Source organism: Guyanagaster necrorhizus (assembly GCF_019112545.1).
Source record: "Guyanagaster necrorhizus MCA 3950 unplaced genomic scaffold BT62scaffold_34, whole genome shotgun sequence".
Lineage (NCBI taxonomy): Eukaryota > Fungi > Basidiomycota > Agaricomycetes > Agaricales > Physalacriaceae > Guyanagaster > Guyanagaster necrorhizus.
Genome location: NW_025064913.1, coordinates 115,750 through 127,371, shown reverse-complemented (window position 1 = coordinate 127,371; position 11,622 = coordinate 115,750). Strand labels below are relative to the sequence as shown.

At 44.1% G+C, this 11,622-nt stretch overlaps 1 protein-coding gene across 1 annotated transcript; it reads left to right on the top strand.

Moving 5' to 3' along the window:
* Positions 1-182: 182 nt before the first annotated feature.
* Positions 183-557, top strand: BT62DRAFT_923032 (uncharacterized protein; the record flags this gene model as incomplete). The annotated part of the gene is made up of 2 exons (XM_043184467.1): positions 183-185; positions 234-557. 2 exons carry the CDS (start codon positions 183-185, stop codon positions 555-557), a joined length of 327 nt encoding a protein of 108 aa, XP_043035301.1.
* Positions 558-11,622: the final 11,065 nt, after the last annotated feature.

Sequence of the window (11,622 nt, the reverse complement as noted above, 5' to 3'; positions counted from 1 at the left end):
ACAATTCCCACCACAGGATGTGACACTTCCTCATGGTCTCGTGTTCGAATACCTAAAGGTTGTTTTGCCGCACAACCCACTATCACGATCACACTACATCAACTTCATCTATCATCATCGTACTCACAGATTCTCGACATATACAGATCTGTCTATTTTTTCTATCTCGTAAAGGGCTTGCCATGGTAAGTGTTAGTTTTTCCCACTTTCTGCTTCGACTTGAATTTCATTAGGGTTGTCTGGCATGCGATGTGAACAAAAATATACGCTACTATTCAGACGTTCCAAAGAAACTTGATTATAGCCTCTCCTCTTCACTGGAGTCATTCATTCTATCTAATGCCTTCCCATTGAACGACGATCATACGCCGGTCAAGCAATCCATTTCGTCCTTATTTGCCAAAGATGCCCATCTTAATGACATCCTTGCTGAGCAAGATGAAGCTATAGCCAAAGTTTCTCTTATTCTCCAACATTATGAAGATTCCCATCGGCAAACAGTCTGCGAGCAGTCCCATGTCGAAGATCTCCTTGAGCGTCATCGACAGGCTCGATGAGACCAAGAAGAAAAACATCTATCATTCCCCACCCGTGGCTTCTGATAAATTAAATAACACACTATTACCGAAAGCCCTTCTCTGCCGAGCGCTTGCGTTGTCGAGGGAAGTGCCACTCGTGATTTCCTTTCGCGCGCGACCAGAGATATCTTCCGAAGACCTGGAGACGGCCGAGATCCTTCTGGATCATGGCTCTCGATGGAAGGGTTAGACGGCATTTATAGACGTGGGCACGGATGTTGTCGTTGCCGACAGGTTGCGGCGTGTTAGTGAGCGGATACCGATTCTAGAAGGCCTCTCGATTGGAGTTGACTCTCCTCCTGGATATCTATTCCATATCTTTTCGATGGCCCCACGCCTACGCGAAGTCACCATCCTCACCGGATGCGAGAATTTTGTTTTTCCATGGTCCCAAATCAAGAAACTCTCTCATCGCTGATGCCAGGACATATCTTACATCCTACATGCTCTTCTTTCTTCGCAGAACATCGAGCATTTATCCGTTCCTGTTATTATCAATGTTGCTGAAGCTGTCCCTTTCGCGGTTCCATCCATCCATTTCCTCAAACTGTGTATCAGCGCACATCCAACGCATGTCATTTCCCATATGATACCCCCTGGTCTCCGGGAGTCATGTCTGATTTATGACAAACCAAGCGATGTCTCTGCGCATGCCATGGCGGGACGTTCATCAGCTAATCACAAGATCGGGGTGCACACTGACACGTATGACGTTTCCGTTGGTCATATTCGAGCCATATGTTAAGGATTTCATGAAATTGTGCTCTTCCCTGACATATCTTGACCTTACGTTTATTGTGGAGGGCTTCGAGGCGCTTGGCCCAATTTTTGCATTCATGAATCAGTCAAACGTCGTTCCTGCTCTCCGGTCCCTCTCTCATTTCGCAATGTTAGCACGGATATAGGACAGTTACTGGTTGATATAGCAATAATACGCAGAAACACATCACGATTCTTCCAGGACGAGGTAGTTACGATGGACAATACTAAAGATTCAACATTGTTGAGCAGGAAAGATGAAGCTCGTCTGGCGGAATTGGAACCAGGAGGTGTGGATATCGAGATACGGTGAGTGAGAATCTCTAGCATAAGCTAACATCAGAGTTTAACCTGTCTTGGTTGTAGTTTCATCAAAGGATTCAAAACGAGCTGTGTTGTATGGAAGTCCTCGAAATCCAAATAAGGTAGTATCTTCTGCTATGAAATACAGAATGTGTTCCGGACAAGTACTTCGATTAGATGACATCGCAATGACTGCCGTTGTGTACATGATAAGTACTGTCAGTACCATCAAAGGCACAGAGATCCGTGAAAGCTGAATTCTATGAGCTTGAAGCAATCGGTAAAAGCTTGGAGCTAGGCTGGCTGGCAGCACTATTAATAGTGTGCTGACGAGTGTGACGAGAAAATTTGGTGGCCAATGAGATGCCAACAGTGAACACATGCTCTGAAGGATACCCAACCCGTATTATGACGACCGACTAATTATCTTCTTCTTGCAAGTCTCTCCTCTTGATGTCGCATACACTTTCAGGGAAGAGCCTAACCGATGGATCGCTGAGTACTGTGTGCTGGATGCATGTAGCGATTTCTGATTAAATCATCCGAGAACCAGCGCGTATATCATCACTATCCTCTTTTCAGCGTTTCTGAACATTTTAGCAGGTGCTGCATCTTGATTTGCATCAGGACTATTGATGATCGCGCCTTTTGCGTACGCTTCTAGTCGCGGCAAGCTCCCTACGTCCGTTGAGACTGTTTACTTCCTTTTCCCGTGTCATCTTCCTACTATGACCCTCATCGGTACCTAGCACTCGCGCTGACAACTTATTGAATTCAAACCTTGTCTGAATTCTTGCTCTAGTACGAAGCCGCATTCCCACACGATTTCCAGCCAATCTTTGTGGAGGAACAGGCGTACCGCTCGCATTGGTAGGACGTAGCGGCTTGGAACAATACACCGGGACCATGTAGCGTGAATTCGGTCAGATGGTTCTGCTGACGTCAATGCCGTTGCCTTCGGAAAGCAGGGAGATGACTCTTGGAAGATCAGTGTGACGTTACACCGTACCAGGCTGAGATATAGTTGCTTTTTTTTCTTATTGATACTCGTCTTATCGAGGTTACTATAGCACTCCACGACTCGTATTCTGGCCAACAACATAATGTCATCGCTGAGTCTCCTCTTCTGAAGCAGCAGCTGAATGGTCTATGCTTCATCCGCCACCTTAATATCCGGGTGTCTGTTTCCTGGACTCTAAGCAACGTTCGATAGGCGATCTGTGGAGCTTCCAGTGGTATAATTGTTGACATGCCGGACGAAAGGAGAATGACGAACGAACGCCAGGATAGTCCCTCCCTGGTGAGTTGGTCGTCTTCGAAGTTTCGATTACTTCTGGGGGGATGATTTGTATGGGAGGAACAGAAGGATGTTGGCGTAGCCTAGGTCAGTACATTCTACTGCGATTGCGGTCGGCCAAATTGACCTGTTTCGAGCATAAACCGATGCCACTTTCATTGATGAGCACGATCCAGAAACAACTCGGGTGTACAGCGTAGAAGGAAGTCGCAAGTAGTACTTCCTTGCAGAATACGTGCATAATATCTTTTGCTTTAGCTTGGGCATGGACAGAGATGATGCACTAGGGTGAGTCGTTGATGTCACTCCACCAGCCACGGCCCTCCATCCAACGTCTTCTCGTAGTTATGTCCCAGCCATCATCATCCTGTATGTGATACTCGACCTGATGAAGCTGAAAGTTTCTCGGGAGGCTACATTGGGGCTTCGACCTGCGAAATATCGCGTTTAGTACCTCGAGACAGGACACCGGCGTAAGACTGACATACCTAGTCGCCAGTCACCAGTCAAATACTACACTTCGAACTAGGCATTCTCCCGATAATGTCCTAGACGGTACGGTCGACGGCGAAGAAGTGTGATGGTAGCAGGAAAAGCAGAGGTCCCCTCGGACTTCGAAATTGATCCCTAACCAGAATTTGACCGGACCATCGACCTCATCCGCCACCGCCATTTCCGTCTGTCGCTGCCAAGTCGCTTCCATGCATCAATTACCAGTCGAGACAGAAAATCTTCAAGCCGCGTTTACACTCTTATATTTGATGACAGCGGACCCCAGTGCATGGCACTAATAATATAATATGTATTGCCTCGTGTCTCCGTACAGGCTAATCAATGATGGGAAGTCGGATTCCGGAGCGACTTTCCTTCGTCCTGCCAGAAACAGCGTGTTACCTTCACCGTAGCCTCCTTACTTCTCATCGACCATCACTTTGGTACCCTAAGCGATTCATTCAGTCTAAGCATCTATATCCAGTTTTGCTCCTTTGAATCATCCCCCCTTGTAGGCGATATGTCCCACTTGTGTCCAAACTGCCATATGATATGTGAAGGACCCTCCTTCAACCCAGATCCTGATATAATGGCCCTTTTGCATACCAATCGACCACCGTCAGCATCAGAGGAGGCCGCATTCAGAGATCTTTGAAAGATGGGATCTGGCATGTTTTCAGAGCTTGATATCAGAGCTACAGATGGAATTGAAATCCCTCATCTAGACCAGTTAGCTTCAGTAGAATATGGAGCACTCAAGCTAGATCCTTAATCCCGTCTGTTGTCTTCCTGACAATGTGTTACATGAGATTTTCATGCATTGTCTTTCCAACTCTATGCTGAGTTGCACTTCCTTCCATGGTGCAGATTCACTCTTGTGGATCCTTGGCATAGTATGCAGGATAGGTTTAGGGTGACACCCCCCTGCTGGCATGGATCTGGTTTTCTGCCAAGGTGAGTAGAGTTGTATCTGTGCTTTTCCAGGGCTCAAGTTGTGTCATTCCTTGGAGTGTGATGTTAGTCATGAAAGTTATGCTTTCAGCAGTCATTCATATGTATTTTCTCATACATCTTGGGTCTCTTATCTTTGTACTGTAGATATCATTGTCTCAAAGGAATCAAGCATTACACAGTCAGAGGATTCAACATGGCAGAAAATATGGTTTTTACAGCAGAGTTGGCAAACAGACTCATGGATAGTGAGGCATAGGTCTATAGGGCAAATCAAAGGAGACCTTCAACACCAATGACTATGTAAGAATGGTGAATCTTTTTGAATATTGGAGTCAGAATTAATAACTGACCAGCATATGTAGGTTTACTAACTACAGACCAATGTTTCTTGATGTTGTCTTGAAAGTCTGAACATTGTATATCCTCATCACTTGATTTCCTTGTTTGTCCTCTGGTCAATGTCTGAAAATAGTGCATGTGGTGCAAAGTGTAAGCCCTCTGTTTATCTCTAAACCCAGATCTCTGATGCCAACACTATTAGATCCCTCCTGGATGCATCTACAAAGAAGAGCTTGGTTGTATGGAAGCTAATTAACAATTCAAGCAACTCATAATAAAGTTTCATTCACAGCTAGGTCCTACATTATGCTAAAATTCTCAATATCTCATAGATATCTCTCCAATATGATCTTGAGCCATTATTGATTCTTGTCACCTTCACTTGTTTCACTGATGGGATGCTCTGCTATATTATACTCTTCCATTCTTATACTTCTTTTATGTTATGATTTTTTCTTATCTTATCAGAGTGTCTATCTTATCTTGAGCATCTATCTGTGAGTGTGGGGAAGATTATATAATCATAAGACAGACAGTGCTATTGTACTCAGTTGCTTCATCCATAAACAACATCCTATTGTCCACCCTCTGATAACCAGGCAGAACAAGTAGTGTAGTGCAGGACAGTATAATAGATAGCAGCTATATTTATCACAGACCAGACAGTATATAAGTAGGATAGTTCTTACTGTAGTAGTCCAGCTTTGAGCTATAAGTTTATCTCACACTATCTTTTCTCAAGCCTAGCTTGTCTCTGACCTTGAAGCACTTTATCTGGTATAACACATTAAGTGGGCTCCAGCATGACTGTACAAACATGATACAGCACTAGTTTACCATGTGTTCAGGACACATGCTGGTTAGGTCTAACATTTTACCAAGAACAGAGATTGTCAGCTTTCAGCACTCTCTGATCCAATGCCACTATCACTGATGTCACCTTCAATTTCAGTGTTAGACTCAAGCTGCATGTGATTAGAAACACATGATAAACTAGCATAGTTTCATGTTTGAACCTTTGCACTAGAGTTCACTATTGTGTTCTGTGTATCAGATGCTTCAAGGCCTTTTAAGGGTAGCTTGAAAGTAGAATGAGATGGATAAACTTTAGCTCAAAGCTGAGGATTACCAGCAAGAGCAAGCTTTCTTATATACTTGTTATGTGCATGCTGCCAGCCTCCATGTCACTGCAACCAACCATGAATTCAATCATGAAAACCCACCAGACTCTGCCGGCTTCTCATTATCTATTAATTTCATTTTTACCATTATTATTTCACATCTATATTTCACATTGTAATATCTAGACCCCAAACTCAGTAGTAAATAGTGGCATTGGAATCCAATGGAATATGACTCAGAATTAGCTACCATTAGTATATAAGCCATGTAGAATCATTGTAACTACTCAGTTTGAATATCAACATAGATAGTCATCTACACTTTGTACTCACTTCAACTTCTCCCTACCTTGTTCATTGGATTCCACTCCAAAGGATACTCCTCTTCACTTCTCTGATAGAACTCTGTTGTTATGATTTTTCCTATTTTCTTTTCTTTTTACTAGACTTATTCAAGATTGATCTCTATTTCTGCTTAGTCAGAGAGTCTAACTGGCACATAGGACTATGGGAAGGCTTAGTCAGCAGCACCACCCAGATTCTACTGCACTGCTGTGAGCCTCACAGCAGCACAATGACAGAATGCCTCTTTTGTCATTGTGCAGCAGTAACAGCAGTAACAGCTCAACAGCAGACAATACTCTTTTGTAGGTAGCTTGGCAACACTGGACAAAATGCTCTACAGCACCAGGAAGGACAATTAGGTAGTTATATTCTTAGAATGGACAATGATTAGTATATAAGTAGTATAGCTCTCACTGTAGTAACTCCAGCTTTAAGCTAAAGTTTATTCTTTCACCATCTTATCTTGAGCAACTTGCAACATCTTGACAACACAGCATCATCAAACACATCAAGTGGACTCTGACATTTAACCTGAAGTGTGAGGTTGTGTCATTTTATCATGTGTTATTGGTCATATGGAATTTGGGCTTAACAATTAGCTCAAAGCTTCTAGCTTCTCTTTCTCAAGCCCAATTGTGCTGAGAAACTGAATGCCCCCAGCACTTAATCTCTCAGACCTGAACTTTACTTATGAGTTCTTTGAACTCCTTGCTTCCATCATTGGAATATTGATAGGCTTATTGGTGATCATACAGTTGTGCTATGGATGCTAATCAATAACTGCCTGGGCTATTTGTCACTATCAAGAATTTCAATGTATCAGAACTATTCTCCACAATGTCACACCAGACCTCCCCCTCTATGACATCCCTGCCTCTGCCCAACAGTCCTTCCAATCTGCAGAAGAAACTGAATCTGAAACCATCTCTGGGAGCCTGACTGAAGGGTATCCTAGAGAAGAGAAGGAGCAGCAGCAGCAGCATCAGTATCCTTCATGACCCCTGATAGCAGTCATCTGAGACCCTGGAAACCCTTAGGCTACAGGGTTTCAATGACTCAGACCTGACACCCTCATCCTGTCCCCCAAGCATACAAATAACAACATCGTGATGAGGACCAGCACTCCTGTCTCTAGAACCAGTGTTGGATGCCATGCTAGAGACTCCCTTGATGCTGCACAGGTGGCTCAAGAGGCCAGAGGTACCAGAGGCTCTGGGTCCTGAAGTACAGTATCAGCACACAGCATTAACAATAGGACAGGGGTAAGAAGTGACCTCTATTTCAATGACAACAGTGATGAACACTAGTTTTGTTGCACTGTTGCCCAAGAAGCAGAGAGATTGGAGCAGTGCATGGCTAGCCATGCTGCAAGCAGAACAAGCTGCATATGAATGCTATTGTGTGCAGCACAACAGACTGATACCATCAACTCAGTCCTCCTCTAAGAGGACCAAGTTCAATGTGCTGACACTCTTACCAAGTATGTCCAGGAGCAGACAAGCATTGAGTATGAGACCACAAGGGAGAATGCCCTCTTTGGGCAATACCTCTGAGCACAAGACACAGTGGACTGGAGGAGAGGCTCTGAGAGCCTCAGAACCAATACACTCATTGGAACCACCACTAACAGCATATCTGACACTCTGTTCTGGAAACCTAGCACTCCTGCCACTGAGCCCAATCCCTGGGCAGAACCAGCTGAGAGAGTCATCCACATAGACAATATTCACCAATGAGTGTTGCTTGACCTCAATGACAACCACCTATTATGTTATAGGACTGACACTATTGCAGAGACTGATGATATCCCCATCAGAGGAGATGGTATACTGGCAGACTGAGGGACCATTGGAGGGGATGATAAAAACATCAATTCCACCAGAGACATCAGGCAGTTTCTTGACAGGAACTTTGCTGCTCTCTTCCTCTGATCTAGGTTCTATTGGAACTTCCACCAGTATCACAGAGCAATGGCAGCAAGAGCAGAGTGAGAGGCAGTTGAGGAGCAGCAGGGGCAGCTTCAGCAGGAGCCTACTCCTTGACCCAGATCCAATGATGCCAGACCCAGTAGCCAGCCTCAGCACAGTCATCCTGGAGGTTTACAACCCATGTGATAATTCCCTTCTTGAGGAGGATGTGAGCAAAACCATCAATGAGAATGATGAGGAAGAGGATCTTGATGAGAAAGTCAAGGATCCCCTTCTTGAGTAGAGAAGCATATTCAACATATGCATGCATGAAGAAGAGTTGGTGAGGAAGGCACAGGAGGTGCATCAGAAGGACTTTTTGGAGCTGTACCAGAATGGTACAGCTACTCTATAGATGGATGACACCTGGTTGGTGTCACCCATGGGACAAAGGTATACTACCACTGACAGGATCAAGCATATGGAAATTTTACAATATGTGGCCACTGAACAGGCCATTTTTATTTACAATAAAAGATATTTAGAATATCAGATGGCACTGTTACTGGCTTACCAGCCTAAGTATGGCATGACCCCAAGCATAGTGCTGAGCAAGCCATCAAACATAGCCCCCTTGGTCTGAACAGCCTCCTCTTGATACTCATTCACTACCTTGGCTGTCTGCAGCATGGCATGTCAGTTTTTCAGAAGCTGACCCCAATCAAGCAGCCACTACCCAAACCCATGGAGATTGCTGATTTAGCAACCATTTGCTGAACAACACCCATTAGACCAGGCTGAAGACAGTGGAGCAGCTCTAGTGGCCCCAGTGGTTCCTGCTGAGAATGATCCCAAAGCAATTGCTCAAGGATGAGCAGATCATGCAAAAAGAAGTACTCCTGCTAGAGAGTCTCATTGCTGATGACAGCTCTCTTCATTCATTCCCAGGGCCTCCAACAGGATGGGCAGTCCCACCCTTTGGCAAGATCCCAAACCCTATGACCACTCTTGCACCAGATGCTCAAATTCTCAATGTGAAACTGAACCTCATATGAGAACTCCACTCTTTTAAGGGAGCATCCAATGATATTGACCCCTTTCTAACTGACTGCAATCAATATTTCCAAGTATTCACCTTGACCTATATGGAAGACAAGGTGAAAACATGGTGGGTCCTTCTGGCCCCCATGTTCTGGTCCACCACTCAGCAACATCACTGATATCCCTTGTGGCTGGTCTTCAAACAGATGATTGTCAACAAGTTCATAGATCCCACTGTCCAAGAAATCCACAAGCAAAAGATGAAGGACTTCAAGATGGCCAATAAACTGGCCATGGACTACTTTGATGAATTGGAATAACTCAGCAAACTTGCTGGAGTCCACAATGATATTGCTGATACCAGACAAATGGTCAAATATATGAAGATGGGAGCTCTGCCCTCCTATCTGAAGATTATCTCAGACATCAGACATGGCATCCTGAAGGGATACAATGAATGGAAGGAATGCATCACCACAATGTACAGGGAGAGACAGCAACAGAAGGCAGAGTCATCCACCCTATCATGGGGAGGACAAAAGAACCAGAGACAGGGCATGAAGCCCTCCACCTCCAATGTGACCACATCCATCAAGCCTGGCAGCTCAGCCCCAACTTCCTCATATGGCAAGAAGAAAACCAGTATGGGCACAACATATACCAGAACAGGTAAGCCGATGGACATGGATCACCTCAAGAAGAAGGGAAAGTGTTTCAATTGTGGCCAGAAGGGCCACATGGCATGAAACCGCCCCCAGAAGAAGAATAAGCACACCCAAGAAGACATATGGATGCAGATCACCAAGTTGATGAAGGAAGAAGATCTCAGTCTGGAGATGAAGGCCAAGGAGGTAAAAGACAGGGCCAAGCAGTGAGTGATTCTGCTGACTTGGCCAAAGTACCAAAGAGTGGTGTGTCATGATCAGATGCTGGATGGACTGATATTATTTCTGTAGTATTACCTATGTCTAAATTATGCATGCATTCAAATATATCTGACATTACCACTCAGACACCAGAATTGCCTAAGGAACTGACTCAACTGCCTATGGGTCAAACAGGGGTAGAGGACCCTATTGGTTGGCTAAAGCCATTTGACACCAAATGGACTTGGCAAGCCATCAAGGATGCAAAGGACAAGGCTGTGGCAAAGGCTGTGCTCAGGAATTGGGTTCATAAGACCCAGGCTGAAGAAGCAGTATATAAAGTAATCAAAGGAATGAAGAAGACCAAATGATGTTGAGCCTTAGAATAGCTTGATGAACTTTAGGGATCATGAAAGTTCATCCAACAGTCTAAAACCTCTGGTGAAGACCTATTGGCTAAAGCCTGAATCAAGATGCTCATGTCTTGAAGCACCCATATGGTCACAGCATTAATCAACAGCAGGTGCACTGGAAGTTCAATCAATCATGCTTTTGTCATCAAGCACAATCTTCCTACTTGAGCCATGGCAGCACCTATTCCAGTCTACAATACAGATGGAACAAAGAACCAAGCTGGTTCAATCACCAAATATGTGGAGCTCAGGCTCACCATCAGAGATCATTCTGAATGAATTGACTTGGCAGTAACTGATCTAGAAACCAAGAAAATTTTCCTTGGTCATGATTGGCTTATATGTCACAACCTGCTCATCAACTGAAAGACTGGACACATCATCTTTGCCCAATGCTAATGCCAGAAAATCCCATTTGAACTATCCAATGAAGACTCTGAGGATTGATGGGACAAAGAAATGGAAGATGGCAAGACAATCCTCATCATTGACTTACAGAAGGCTATTCACATTTGAGCTATACACCATGCAAATGATCTGGTGGCAAAAGCCAATGCTGACAAGGAGGAAAAGATGTTTGAAGAGATGATACCTGATTGGGCATGAAACTATTGGAACTTATTCAAAAAGGAAAGTTTCGATGAATTACCCAATCCAAAGCCCTGGGACCATGCCATAGAACTGATTCCCAATGCAAATACCAATCTGGATTGCAAAACATATCCACTTAGCAACAACAAACAACAAGAACTGGATAAGTTCCTTGACAAAAATCTATCCAGTGGAAGGATTTGGCCATCAAAATCTCTGATGGCCTTGCCCTTCTTCTTTGTCAAGAAGAAGGATGGAAAACTTCAACCAGTACAAGATTACCAGAAGCTTAATGAAATGACAATCAAAAATCATTATCTGCTTCTGCTAATCTCAGAACTAATAGACAAACTCTGCAGTGCCAAATATTACATCAAACTGGATGTCCAATGGGGGTACAACAATGTGTGCATCAAAGAAGGTGATAAATGGAAGGTCATCTTTCAAACTAACCACAGACTATTTGAGCCAATTGTTATGTTCTTTAGGCTCACCAATTTGCCTGCTACCTTCCAGTGGATGATGAAAGATATCTTCAAGGATCTCATTGCCACAGAAAAAGTCATGATTTACTTAAATGACATTCTAATTATGTCTAAGACAAAGGAGGAACATT